At 36.2% G+C, this 15,191-nt stretch overlaps 1 protein-coding gene across 1 annotated transcript in view; it reads right to left on the minus strand.

Annotated features, from left to right (window-relative positions):
• Positions 1–12,016: 12,016 nt before the first annotated feature.
• The window catches only part of Map3k2 (mitogen-activated protein kinase kinase kinase 2), a 55,613-nt gene continuing 52,438 nt past the window's right edge, over positions 12,017–15,191 (minus strand). Inside the window, exon 17 of the mRNA XM_090342987.1 lies at positions 12,017–14,316. Coding sequence (XP_090199113.1) covers positions 14,091–14,316 — 226 coding nt within the window. The 3' untranslated portion in view covers positions 12,017–14,090. The remainder of the gene's footprint in view (positions 14,317–15,191) is intronic.

The raw sequence follows: 15,191 nt of genomic DNA on the forward strand, positions 1-15,191 counted from the left end.
CCCGGATCCGGGATGGGTGGGCGGGAGAGTCGGAGGACCCAGCGGTCTAGCTGGAGCGCTCCTTCTCCAAAAGTGCCAGGAGCCTCTCCTCCGACAGGCGTGGTCAGCGGCTGCGACGACACGGCCGTGGACGAGTGAAAGGGATATACTCGTGGAACCTAAGTTCTTTTTGATTTTTGAGATGTGTGCAATAAGCAGTATCAACAAACGGGCCCAGAGAGACGGGCAGTGCCGTTCTTAATGGAATGGTTCAGGAGGCGGAGGTATGGCTATAGTGGTCGAGCGTCTTTCCCGAGTGAAAACCAAGACTGCGAGACCCTGAGTTCAAGACTGAGTGCAGGCACAAGGATAATGTAAATGTGGCTGCGCGCCGAGCTACTCAGGAGTCTCAGATCTGAAGGGTGCAGTTCAGGGCCAGCTCAGACAGGAAAGTACCATTAACCACCTAAAGCCCGAAGTGGAGCTGTGCTATGGCATAGCACCAGGCTTGAGCAAACACATACACAAAAGCTCAGGGACAAAACCCAGGCTCGGAGTTTAAGGACACACACACACACACAATAACTAATAATTAGTACAGTCATCCTCCCTGAAGGTTGAGCCAAGATCTGAAAAAAAGAAAGGCTGTGTGCAGTGTCTATAGAGAGCCTATAGACTTTAGTATGAAATGGAAAAATCTCTGGAGAGTTTTGAGTAGAAAAAAAAATGACTGTTAGTCAATCACTCTAGCATGAGCTAATTTATCTTATCTATCTTTTGCTTCTTTCCTGTGTTTCTCTTCGCTTTATTATTTTGTGTATTTTGGGGGAAGGGGTATTGTAGTTTGACCTCAGAGTATTACTTTTGCTAGACAAGTACTTTGCCACCTGTGCTACATGTCCAAGTCCATTTTGCTTTAAGATATCTTTAAGATAGGGCTTTACATTTAGGCCATGCAGGCCTCAGACCACATGACCTTATCTATAACCGTGAAGCCAGAATTACAAGTACAGACTACTATGACTAGCTTGTTTGCTGAGATGAGGTCTTCAGAAACTTTTGGAGTGACTGGCCTAGGGCCATGATTTCCCTGTTTCTGGCTCCTGAGTATTAGAGAAATGTACCACCATATCCAGCACTGTTCATTTCTGTGAGTAGGGTTTCCAGGAAAGTCCATGATTCTTTTATCTACAATAAACCACTCAGAAAAAGCCAGAAGTAGCACTGTGGTAGAGCACTAGCTTTGGACAAAAGAAGCTCAGAGCTGGGCAAGGTGGCTCATGCCTGTAATTCTAACTTCTCAAGAGGCTGAGACCAGAGATCAAAGTTCAAAGCCAGTCCAAGCACAACAGGACCCGAGACTCTTATCTCCATTTAATCTCCAGAAAATGGGAAGTGGGACTTGGCTCAAGGTTAGCGGTGATAGCTTTAAGCTAAAGAGCCCAGGGACAATGCCCAGTTCAAGTCCTATGACCCACAAAAAAAAAAAAAAAAAAAGCTCAGGGACTGGGCCCAAGCCCAGAGTTCAAGGACCAGAAAAAAGCAAACAAAAAAGATTTATATTAAGCCTGGGTGTTATCCCTGAGCTCTTCAGCTCAAGGCTACCACCCTACCCTTCAGCCCCACTTCCCATTTTCTCGAGGTTAATTGGAATAAGAGTCTCAGGTTCTTTTGTGCCCAGGCTGGCTTTGAACCTTAATCCTAAAATGTTAACCTCCTGAGTAGCTAGGATTACAGGCGTAAGCCCAAGCGTCTGGCTCCACTTCTAACTTTTTGATGGCTAATTGGAGATAAGAATCTCATGACATTTCCTGCCTTTGCTCTCTTTGAACTGTAATCCTGAGAAGCTAGGATTACAGGTATGAGCCACCTGCATATTGCTAACTTAGATATTTTACTAAGGAAATTTCTATTAAAAAATTTAGAGGTCAATGTAATTGAGAATAACATTGCCCCATTCAAAAGGAAATCGAAAGACTTGGAAAAAATCAAATTGAGTGAAGTAAACAAGACCCAAAGGAACATAGGCTCAATGGTTTCCCTCATTTGTGATAATTAGTACAAATCTTGGACTCTTCTAGCAGAGGATTACAATAGCTCAAAACCTATGTACATATAGGTCATGTAGGATGAGACTAAATGAAAGGAACTCTAGGATATAGAAACAAGAGGTTTATCTTGTCTGATTGTTGTTCTTAATGTACTGTTACTTCTATTTTTTGCCCTTATGTTTAATCTCATATTGTTACTGTATCTGACTTTGTTACTTGGTTTATTGTACATATGTTTATTTATTTGAAATAGGAAAGGGAAAGGAGGAAAATAAGATGATAAGGAGAGGTTGTGAGGGGGGAAATGGGGACAAAAACACAAGAGGGGGTATCAATATGAGAAGTAATGCACCTACTACCTGATGAATGTAACTGTAACCCCTCTATACATGATCCCAACAATAAAAAAGTTTAAAAGATTAGAGTAAATGGCCATGATCAAGAAATCTAATAACAGATGCTAATGGGGATGTGGCAAAGAGGAATCACTACTACACTGTTGGTGAGAATATAAACTTGTTCAACCATTATGGAAAGCAGTATCGTGGTTCCTCAAAACACTAAACAGAGCTCCTCTATGACCCAGCAATTCCACTACTTGGCATTTACCCAATGGTCCAGAAACAAGGACATACTAAACCCACTAGCACAACGATGTTCATTGCAGCACTATTTACCATAGCAAAGATATGGAACCAACCGAGATGCCCCTCAGTAGATGTCTGGATAAAAATGTGGTACTTACACACAATGGAATTCTATGCTGCCCCATTTGTAAGTAAATGGAAAGACTTGGAAAAAAATCATATTAAGTGAAGTAAGCCAGACCCAAAGGAACATAGGCTCAATGGTTTCCCTCATTTGTAATTAGTATAAACCTTAGACTCTCCTAGCAGAGGATTACAATAGCTCAAAACCTAGATACATAAGGCCATATAAGATGAGGCTAAATGAAAGGACCTCCAGGATATGGAAACAAGAGCTACATAATGAGTAAATGTTGTTCTTAATGTACTATGTTATTTCTCATCTCTTTTGTTGTCCCTTTGTTATTCTCATAGTTACTGTATCTTACCTTCTTATATGATATATTATATATGTATTTATTTCTTTATTTGAATTAGGATAGGGAAGGGGGGAAATAAGATGAGGGGATAGGGGAGGGAAATGTGGTCAAAAACATGAGAAGGGGTACAATGATTGTTAAGTAATGCACCTTGTAATCTGGTATATTGTATATACCAGATTATTTGAAATAGGATAGGGAAGGGGGGAAATAAGATGAGGGGAGGGAAATGGGGACAAAAATATGAGGTATCAATATGTGTGAAGTAATGCTCCTTCTGTCTGGTGAATATAACTATAACCCCTCTATTAATTACAATAAAAATTAAAAAGAAAAAAATTAAGAGTAAAAAATAAAAATTTAGAGTGCAGCTTAATTTCTCATTTCTTATAATAAAATGAGAAATATAGAAACCAAAGTTGTTAGCAAACAGAATTTGGTGCTTTGGGGCATATTCATAGTTTAAAAAAAAGGAAAAAAATCTAAGAAAACACTAAAGATATGCACTAGAAAACCAATTTTAACAGATTACATGTGTTGTTTAGAGACAATCAACCATCTCCAGAACCCTGGCAGTTTAAAGGGGTCAGAAGTGATGAACGGTGTAGGGCTTATGAAATTCTACAAGCAGGCTTTAAGGCTGTAGATGCATCCTCCTTCAAGAAAAGGACCTGAGCTTGGTGTTGGTGGTTCACACTTGTAATCCTAGCTACACAAGAGGCTGAGATCTGAGGATTGTGGTTCGAAGCCAGTTTGGGTAGAAAAGTCACCATGAGACTTTTATCAACAACTAACCGCTCAAAAACTGGAAATGGTGCTGTGGCTCAAGTGACGGAGTGCTAGTCATGAGTACAAGACGGTTCAGAGACAGTGTCCAGGCCCTGAGTTCAAGGTCCATAACTGATAGGGAAAAAAAAGGGACCTAAAGTGGACAGTCTCTAATGAGGATCCACTCACTGGCTTCTTGCATCACCACCCCAGAAGGACATGGCCTGTAGGCCAGCAAGCTCTGTGGACAGAACTCTGAGGCTATGATGACTATTCCCAAGCCTTAAAAAAAAAAAAAAAAATCCAACCCAACTTACCCTGCTACATTTCAGACTTGCTTAGGATATCCAAGTCTTTTTCCTTCCTAGCTCTTCCCTTATCCCTTCAAGAATTGCGAATGTCTATCCTGTCTCACCATTGTAATTTGGAAGTAATTTGTTGAGTTTCACAGGTCCAAAGGTCATAAAGGTACTCCAGCATGATTATGCTCAGCCTCATCTAGAACTGATTTGAGGTAGATGAGGGGTTGAACTTGACAAGTTTTCTGTGAATGTTGAAACTGAGTGAATCTATTTTGCATGTGAAAAGGGTATCAAAGACTAGAGGGAAGACAATTAAGGGTTTTAATGTGTGCTGTCCATAAAAAATGATATTTAGATGCCAGTGGCTCATACCTATAATTCTAGCTACTCAGAAGGCTGAGATCTGAAGATGATGGATCAAAACCAGTTCTGTGAGACTTTCATCTCCAACAGAACACCAAAAACCTGGCTGTGGAACTGTAACTAAGGCCGTGAATGAAAAAGCTAATGGACAGTGCTCAGGCCCTGGGTTCAAGCCCCAGTACATGTATACACACACACGCACACACGCACGCACACGCAAAATGTGAAAGTCCTAAGCCCTTGTGCCTAGGAATGTGACCTAAGTCAATGACTTTTGCCCTCATAAACCAGGGAAACATACTGAGCAACAGAAGCAGGCAGAGGGGTAGCACCATGTGAAGATGGGAACAAATGCTGGAATGATACTGCCCAAGCTGATGGCCTTGATTCCAGACTTTAGACTTCATAACTGTAAGACAATAAACTTCTGTTGTTAAAGCAACATACCTGATTTGTGTTTTCTTATGACAGCCCCCAATGTTGCACACTTACAATTTTGATTTGAGGCATATAGGTGTACATGGATAGTCACATACATATATACCGATAAATGTTCACAATTTCCACAGGATTGATTCCTAGGTTATAAAATGTCTAGGTAAGAGATATACTAGAGTCCTAGGCAATTGGCTTGCATCGAACCATTCATTCTCTATGAAAGTATTAGATTATCTAAATACTGTATGAAAGACCATTTCTTACAGGTAGCAGTAAGACAGCTTTGTGTTTCTTTATAATCATTGCTAAGTTTGATTGGCCTAGTCACCTGGACAAAAATAAACTAGAACAAGTTGAGTGGAAATTACAGGGTTAGATATCATTTAGTTTCAGTGTTTAGGTTAATCTGTGTGGATTCCCTGAAAATGATAAATTTAAGCAAAAGAAAACATTTGTGAACACACTATCCAAGAACATAATTGGAGTAACCAATCACAGTGGAAATAAATATTAGCTTTATTAACACTCAAAGTGCCATTCATTTATATCCATTCCATAGTCCAGAAGGTTACTTTAAAGTATGCCTTTGCACCACAATCTTTAAAAAAAAAAAAATGAACATGTAAGAAAAAGGAATCTTCGTTTTACTACTTATTGCAGGCCTTCATGCATGATATCGACTAAACAAAAGACATGTGCCAACAATATACAAATTTCCATATATCAAATCATTGGTCACTAACAAAATATAAATCAGGTTTCCTTTATATTAATTTTTTAAAAAGGCTATTTACCAAGAAAAAAAGCAAGTAGGTACACAGAAATTATAAAACTCGGGAATTCTATACATCTTTACAAGCACAATTTTGAAGGAACAACACAAACTCAAAATATGCATGAAATGTGGCACATCCCACACTGTATCTGGCTTCTGTTTTTTTCCAATCGCTTGGTTCCTTTGAACATAATAAGCACAGTCACATTCAACTGTATCAGTGGACTTTATTCCTAATAGTTATTTTATGTGGTACCACATATTAAAAACAAATTTTAAAAAATACAGTAACATTTTCAAATTGGAAAACTAATTTCCAATTCTTTTTCTGCCAATTACTCAAAACACACACTACAGTATATAAATTAAAGTTACAGCAATATATGTTTAGACATTTCTAACCCAATTTTAGAGTCAGTTACAGAGAATCATGTCAATATATTGTTCATAAATCCAGTTTGACCTTGCTAAGGGATAAACAAAAAGATAAATCTTCTGGAGTAGAATAAAGAAAATGCTTAAAAATAAAACAATAGGTCAGGCCTACTGCAACTGGAGTTATAAAAAATTTTGGCATCTCTTCCAAAAAATTTTAGTTTCTCACATTTTTCATAGCTCTGAGAATTCAATGGTCATGTTAGGGGACAGTAGGCTTTTGTAACTGCTTACTTTTTCTCTTATTTTTGTATTTCATGGAAGTGTCAAAGAGAGTTCAATGCTTTTCCTTGCAAATATGTTCTAGTTGAACTCTAAGTAAAATGTGTATCCAATCTGGAAATACAAATACATCTTGAATGGTTAAAAAAATTAAAAAAATATTTTGATCAGCCAGCTGAAAATATATTCATATAGTAAATCATCTCTCAGAAAGCTTTTATATATACGTAATTTTCCTAACTAAACAGTACCTTTATAAAACAAGTTTGTAAAAATGTAGAAATGAAATGAAGGTAAGAATTTATTGGGATATATACATTTACATACAGACAGAAAAAGACATCTTCACACAAACACACATCCCCTGATACAGAGATACAAAGAATATTTCCAACTGAGTAATGGATTTCAGAATACAATAAAAAAAAATCAGAAAGTAATGTTGAACTCCTGAGTTCGCTAATAAAGATAGAACCATAGACAGGTATACTCTGTAAAAGCAAGAGTCAATTATGGCAGTGCAGTAACTGATAGACACATCTTGAAAATTCAAACTTAAGAGACAAGGACAGTAGTTCAATGCACCCATTCATGATGCTCATACACTCAACAATTATTGGTCAGAGTATAAATCAGTGTACAAATTAAACACTTCTAAAAATGTGCAAAATGTCAACCTTGATAGGAAACAAAATCTTTGTACATAATTATAAATTGTCCATTTAACTGAGATTAAAAACATTTACTGAGAAACCAATAGGTTAAATATAGAGGATTTAATGGCTACATTTAAAAAATGTACATTAAGTCAAAGGGTAAATTTACAAATTGATACTCACAATATGTGACAATTAAGTTTATTTTAAATTTATCCAAGCTTACTTTTATTTACAATGAATAAAAAGAACCATGTGAAATGTAAGAGATGTCACACATCTAAAGTATTTTTGGTAGTAACTCTTATATAGTATTTCAGAATGCAGGGTAGCAAATTTTAAAACCAACAGTGATAGAAAAAATGTAAACCTTTTACTTAAGATTGTATTAAAACAATTTATTGTCTTTAAGTCCTCTAATCCCTAGATACTGTTTTTTTTCACAGAAAAGGGTATACTGCAAGGGTCTGGCCTACCTCCTTCGGACCCTAGCCATCCCAGCTCAAATGTTCCCACTAGTCCTTTTCTCCTTATTCCAGGTAAAAGTCTTTGGAAAAATGTGACTATATAAATCCCTTTTAGAGTCTAAGTATCTAGAAGAGTTTAAGATGCAATTACTCATCTTCTCCCTCCATGTAATGCTAATGCTAAAATTATCACTAGTTACCTATGGTTTTAAAAACAAAGCTCTAAAAAAATGATAAGTCAACACAAAAGTGCTTTACAGGATAGTCATAAACCTTATTCTTCTCAATTGGCATTAGGAGGTTCACAAATCCTTAACTAGAAACAAATTCTATGCATACATTAAAGAGCAGAACCTTCCTTATGTTCTGAATATCTATGGCACAAAGCAGACATCAGTCCATTACTTTTTTTTCACAGCACTGCTGAAATGCCCCTCAAGTCAAACAAACACAAGCTCATAAATGTTAAGACACTAGGAAGAAAACACACCACCAACCCAAGGCATCAGACAATACATATCTACATGCATCTATGGTGAAGTGACGCTAATAAGATTGGCACGTGTACAAGCTAAAGTTTGTAATGTCTATAAAGCTCCTAATCGTTGGAGTAAATTCTGCATGTCTAAATGCAAACATTGAGCACCGGTCCTCTCCTTGAAGGATAGACTGGGATACAAATTCTACTAGTACCTGTTTTATCATTTGTTATCTATTAGCTCACAGGTGGGCAGATAGAACAGGGAACTCATTTTGGCTATGTGTGCAGGGAATATAAAAGCTTTGGTTTAAAGTGATTCTGATAATACAGAATATGATGCAATGAAGATGTCATCAGGTAGAGGGTCTAATCGATAGTAGTCAGTGGTTTTTTTTGTTATTAATAAAAATACCACGTTAACTTGACAATTAAAATGTACAAGAAAATACATGAAGAATTATATGAGACTGTATAAACATTACAGACAATAATTTACCTTTTTTATTACAGGTATGATTCTTCCCTCACTTTCCTGAAGTCCAACCCTGTTTGCCCTTACTACCTCTGAAAAGACATTTCTGAGTTCGTGAGCTTGTTATCATCTACAGCTCTGAAAGGTAAGAAGAGAAAGATAGCTAGCCTGATACTTTCCAAACCTGTTAGGGCATCTAGTCTGGACCAACACAGAGGTCAAAGCAAAGCTAAACACAGCTATGAAGAAACAGGGCTCCACAGCACACTCTTGATAGCCAACCAAAGAAGATACATAAGGTAACTTCTTTTTAAATACTTACTTAGTAAGCTAAGGAAATCTGTCTTGATGTCTGGCAGAATTTCTATTCCAAAAAATTTATGAAGATCTAAGATCTGTTACTTTCTAGTTAGCGCACAAAAGCTCATTATTCTACACAGAAACACACAAATTGAGCTTTAGTCTATTTTTAGCAACCAAGAACTTGGCAATTTATAATAAATACCTTTGTTTGACAACCTTTTGTACTAGCTAATTATGGAAAACGTACTGGTCTTCCTACTTAAGGATGATTACTTTCATCCTACTGTCAGTAGGTTATACATTTTTGAGCTGTTCTTCCAAGAACTGATTTAACTGAACATTCAAACATTTCCTCCTTTTGTTCCTTCACACCCCTGCCCCAAGTGTACATACATACATACACACACACACACACACACACACACACACACACACACACACACCACTTTGTAGAAGAGTAAGCTAGAGCATTAGGCAAAATGTAAAGGATTAAAATTTTAATATTTCTAAAGATTCATATTAGCTATCTCTAGATTTCTTCCTCATTGCCCTACATCACTATCTGAAACAATTGTAAATTATTTACATGACCAATTTAGGGCAAAAATAACCACTATAGCTGGGCTATGGAAATCACAACTGAACCACAATATTACAAAGACCTTGGACAATGCCAATAAAAAGTCATCAACCCAGAAAATTATCTTTTCAGAACAAGAACCTCTATGCTTATTTTAGGGATTCATGTCTAGTAGAAACTACAGACTATCACAGACAACTGCTAACGTTTCCCTCCTAACACTTGGAAAACAAGGAGGTAGAAAAAGGTAGGAGGAAGTAAGCAGGCTTAAGGACCAATACATAGTCTAAGGCCAAATGTACTGTTGAAGACTACTGATTTTGGAAAAAAAATCTTCATTTTGTTGGGTAACTTGAATTAGTAATATAAAATAAAATTAAGGCATACAGAGAAAAAGGCACTACTAAAAATTAACAAACTGCTTTCCATTAATGTTTAACCAATCTTAAAAAAATTCAAGTGAATGTGAACATTACATTTAAACAAATACCAAGCTAAATGGTAAAACAATATGGTCTATAAAGTTCAGTTTCAATCAGATTTATTTCTATAATTTAAACCAAAAGAAATCATTTTTCTTCAAAAGAAACAGCTGGAAAAAAAAAAGGAACACTGTCTTATTGATAGATGCTCCCTATCTCTGGGACTTTTTGAGCAGAGGCTGCATTTTATGGAAAGATGGGATCCTGAGAGAGGCCATCTGACCTGTAGTGGGAGTCCCTCCAACTTGGGGATACTCTTTCCGTATTATTAATGACTTTTCAGTTTACAACAGCCAATGGTCACTCCAAACTGCTTTCTTACTTGCGAAAAAAATCCATAATGCTTTCAAACATTAGTACTGACCTTTGAGGGCCTACTATAAAATAACGCCCTATTGTCCATGTTCCTCCTCCTAGACTGGGACCTCGTAAAGAGGCTAATAATGCCATTTAATGTTCTAAGTCACAATTATTGTATAAGGAAATGAAAAGGATTCACCCTATTTTTTTTTTAAAAATGAACTCATATGGTTCATTGACAGCAGAGGATTTTAAACTGAGCCACTGGTTCCTAGAACACAAATGAAATTGTTGGCACAAAACCCTGCCAAAGAGTCTGCATCTGGCTTGGGTATCCTGATTTTAGGTTCTTAGTGATTTTACATGTTTTATAATATGTAAGGTATATTATAAAGACCTAACAACTCTATCTCAGGAATACTGCAGATCAGACTTACCCCTGTGTCAGAATATAGTAGCAGAATCCTACTCTCAAAAAGTACCTTTTTTTATATGTTCTGTATTAGTAATAAAGTCTCAAATAAAAGCCAATTCAATTTATCTGATATCAAAGTTTAATTTCTCTTATACTTGAGCATTTGCATTAATAGTCTATCTCATACACATTATGTAAGGGTGCCTTATAAAATTTCCTATGGCAACAGTTTTGTTTTTTAAGCTAGAAACATTTGTAAATGAGCAAAAAATGCTGAAAAATTTCTCAAGACAATTTATTCTGAAATTTTCAGTGTATCTTTTTTTTCTCTGTAGTCTCGTGTCAGTGTACCTTTAAATACTTTTTTTTTAGGTCTGAGAGCAGAATTTGAATTCTGTACCTGATGCTTTCACTCATTGGGTAAGCACTGAGCAATGTCTCTAACATCAACTCTTAAATATATTGTATGGAATTACTAACTCAACAAAATTTCCACCTGTCATAATATTTTTAATCATTTCATTCAACTCATGTTTTTGCAATGAAACAAGATCTTATATTTGGTCCCATCCTTTGTCATGTGCCTGAATCATTCAAGGCCTAAGTAGGAAGGTATTTCCTGAAAAGCATATAGAAGACGGCTAGTGAATCTTCTCCAGCACCAAAACGTCTGCTACTGTCAAAGCAGAATGCATTTTAAAGGCACAAAGTCAGCAGTCTGGCCATTTTCCAGCTTTTTCAAAGAAATATTACAGTATAGAAGAATCAGTTGTGCATTAAAAAAATACATTTAGAGTTACTTTCAAAGTTCAAATTTAGTTTTGTTATTAGAAAGAGAAAAAAAGGAGTGTAATATTTAATTCTTCTGATAACAGTGTTTCAAAACTCTCTTTTTAAAATTTACTTTTGGTCTTTCACTCCCCTTACCACAATTTCAAGTTTTTTCTGTTCCAGAAGTTTTTTTTAACATATATATATATTAATTTTTACTGTAGTTTTTGGTACCTTTATAAGTTGTCTGAAATAAATTCACATCATAATCTATATAATACGTCTATAAACTATTAGTCTATTTTTAAAATAAAGAACATTATTTTCCCATAGCTAATATTTTTCTTATAAAGCGAAGGTATTCTGTAATAGTGTTAGGTTTTTGTTTTTTGTTTGTTAGATGCCATCATTTTCTATAGCATTTAGAAGGAGACTGAAAAACCCAACAAGTTTTCTCTGAGTTCCATGGTCTCCCTAGATTTCTCTTGGATGAACATTTGCCTCAAATTCTGTACTGCTGGTTATCCTGACCAAAAATGAGCCAAAGGGAAACCACAATCACATACTAGAAAGAAATGAAGGGGAAATCCACTGGTCCAGATACCATGATCTTCATCAAGTAGAAAAGATGCCCTGACTCATCAAAGATGAGGAAATTATAATACATCTACATATGTGGAGACAATGTTTCCAGCTCAAGATTAGGCAGCTAGCTATTTACCAAGGTGAGAGGCACCTCTCTCTTTTTTTTTTCCCCAAGCTGCTTCCTTTGATTTTTCAGAGTGTAAGCGTTAGTTTTGTGCTTTGACTTTCAGTCCAGTTGGAAGAATTTCAAATATTCTTACAGATAAATGACACTTAGGAAGGACCTTGATGAATTAAACCAAAATCTACCTAACTTCAAAGAACTGCTAAATAAGCACACCTTGTGTCAGAAAATAATACCTGTTTTCTTAGGGATCCCATGAAAGGCATTGTATTAAAGTCCTCTGGGAAGATGATTATTTTCTAGACCTTTAAAAATAAAGTACTTAGCATTTGCTTTAATTTGCTGAAAAACCTTCAAACGGCCAAATGATATATCCTCATCTTTTTTAGCAGCGCACTTTCATTAGAGATCATGGGATCTTTTCCAGCTGGCTCTTTCCATTTAATGTCCTTGTTCTCAGTGCATACCAGCAATGTCTTAACCTTTTGCTGGTAGTAAACAATTTGTTTTGATATACATTTTTAGCCAGAATTATGAATTGATTTTTAAGGAAGGTGCTGAGTTTTTTAAAGGCTTCATAATCAAACTGGTCTTGTTTCTAGAATGGAAGAACTAATTTTAGTATAATCTATAGCTAGTAAGGAAGTGATTGCTATTTGCTCAGATCTTTCACCCCTAACTAAGAGTAGTGGTATCTCTTCTTATGAAACCCGCATTTTATTTGTAAATATTTTCTCTCTGAAATTCATTTTGCATTTTTGTAAATATCTGATTTCAATTTCTAACTTGGACTTTAATCTATATCAGGGTTTCTCAATCTAGGCACTTCTGACATTTGGGGCAGAAGAACTTGGGGATGCTATCCTGTGTAATTCCATCTATTTTAGCAGCATCCTGGCCCCTACCACTAGATGCCAGTAGTATCCTCTCAGTTGTGACAAACAAAAAATATCCCCAGGTATTATTGCCAAATATCTGGAAGTGAAATGACACCCAAGCCACTGACAACCTAGGTGGTTTACTTATCTATTTTTCTGTCATACTTTAATATTCTGTAATCCTGAAAACAAAGGTTTTATCTCAAGACACTGGCTTTAACACATGGATACTTAAGGCTGAACTTTTAGTTCCTAAAGACCATTACCTATCGGAAATCAGTGACGGGAAATAAGAAGACAGTATACATGATTTTTATTATTTCTGAATTCCTTAATTCTGGGACTTTACTATAAGAATGTTGTTTAAAATACTTGGGTCTATCTTTTATCATTTCTATTTACTTGGCAAATATCTCTCTTTTACTGTTCACACATTTATTAAGAGCAATCTTCTTTTGTCTTCCCATGTGTTTTCAAATTAAGTACTTTTGTTTTGTTTCTTAACTGAAAGCTAGCCCTCAAAGTCTAAAAATCCCAGTAACATGGATCTATTATAGTGTATTTGCTTATTATACTGGTTGACAAATTAAAATACTTCTTAGAGATTCCTATCTTCTATCAAGATTCCTACTGAGCAAAAAGCTTGGTAGACAGAGGTTAGGATCTAAAGAATACAGATATAAAGGGAAAAAAAGCCTGTATTCTTTAAGTTGAGTACCTACCCTAACTTAAATTTAGGGCTCAATTCTAAAAATGAAGATCTACTTTAAATTATCACTAAAAACTACAAATTGTACATCATTTTCTTCTTGTCTTCCATGTCTGTCACCATCAATAGAACAAGTGATGCTTGGAAAGACTACCATCTATGTACTCCAAATGACTTGTTTATACTAAAAAGAGTGAATATGTACTAAAGTGCTTTATCTCTCTGAACCACATCAGTACATTATAAAAATTAAAAGTTTCAAGTTCTTCTAAGGAGAAAAAAGATTAAATATAAAATTTAATTACTATCATTATTAAACAAATTTAACCAAGAATCAAGAGAAATACTTTCCCTCTTGTCTTTTTTCTCCCCATCTCTCTTTTTTTATGAAAGAAAAGTGCAGTCAGAGAGAAGGTGAACAAATAGGATGGGAACTGGGTGCAGGCACAGCAGGCTACTGGCTGGTTGCTAGTGATAATGCACGAACATGTGCCGCAGGAGTTCATCAGCAGATGGTCTCAATTTGGCCTCTACAAAAATCCTTTTGAGGAAGTCTCGAGTGTAGTCTGAGACATGAGGTGGCAACTTTGGGTTAGTTGGCTGAGTGGCAATCTTAAAGATGGCAGCCATTGCTTCAAATTCAGCCCAAGGTGGCTTTTCAGTCAGCATTTCTACCACAGTACATGCTACACTCCTAAAAAGAAACAAATAATATTTTACATAAGCAGTAACAATGGGAAAGAAAGTTGGTTAACCAGGAAAAGGAGAAATAATAAAATCTACATACATTTATATGACTTGATTTATAATTTAAAGGTTTATTAAGTGGTTATCCTTTGTTTAAGGTTGTGATCATATAAAACATATGTAACTGAACATATCTATCAGTAGGGTATGATGGCATATAACCATCTCAGTCCTAGGGAGGCTAAAGTAGGAGACTCTTAAGATAGAGGACTACCAGCGCTAAATAATAAGATCCAAGTCACAGAGAAAAGAGAGACCCTGTCTAAAAACTAAAATTTAAATTTAAAAAATTAACCAAGGGCTGGAAGTATACCTCAGTGGTATACCCAGCATGGCATTTACCTAGCATGTGCCAGACACTGGGTTCCACCCCCAGCATCCTTCTCAAATTCAGTACAACATATAATTACAGACAAAGAACATTACATGCATTTTTTCCTTCTTTTTTTTTTTTTTCCAGTCCTAGAGCTTAACTCTGGGCCTAAGAACTGTCCTTGGGCTTTTTCCTCAAGGCTGGCACTCTACCACTTGAGCCACAGTACCACTTCCGGCTTTTCTATATATCTGGTACTGAGGAATCAAACCTGGGTCTTCGTGCATGCTAGGCAAGCACTCTACCACTAGGCCAAACTCTAGAAGGCCAAACTCCTGGCCTTCTTTCTTTTTTATTTTTCTTAACCAATCCTACCAGGGCTTAAACTCAGGCCTGGGCACTGTCCTTGAGCACTTCTGTTCAAGGTTAGCACTCTACCACTTGAGCCACAGCAACACTTCTGGCCTTTTCTGTGTATGTGGTACCAAGGAATAGACTCCAGAACTTTG

This window comes from Megascapheus bottae, chromosome 12 (genome assembly GCF_031878675.1).
Source record: "Megascapheus bottae isolate mThoBot1 chromosome 12, mThoBot2.hap1, whole genome shotgun sequence".
In the NCBI taxonomy this organism is placed as follows: Eukaryota; Metazoa; Chordata; class Mammalia; order Rodentia; family Geomyidae; genus Megascapheus; species Megascapheus bottae.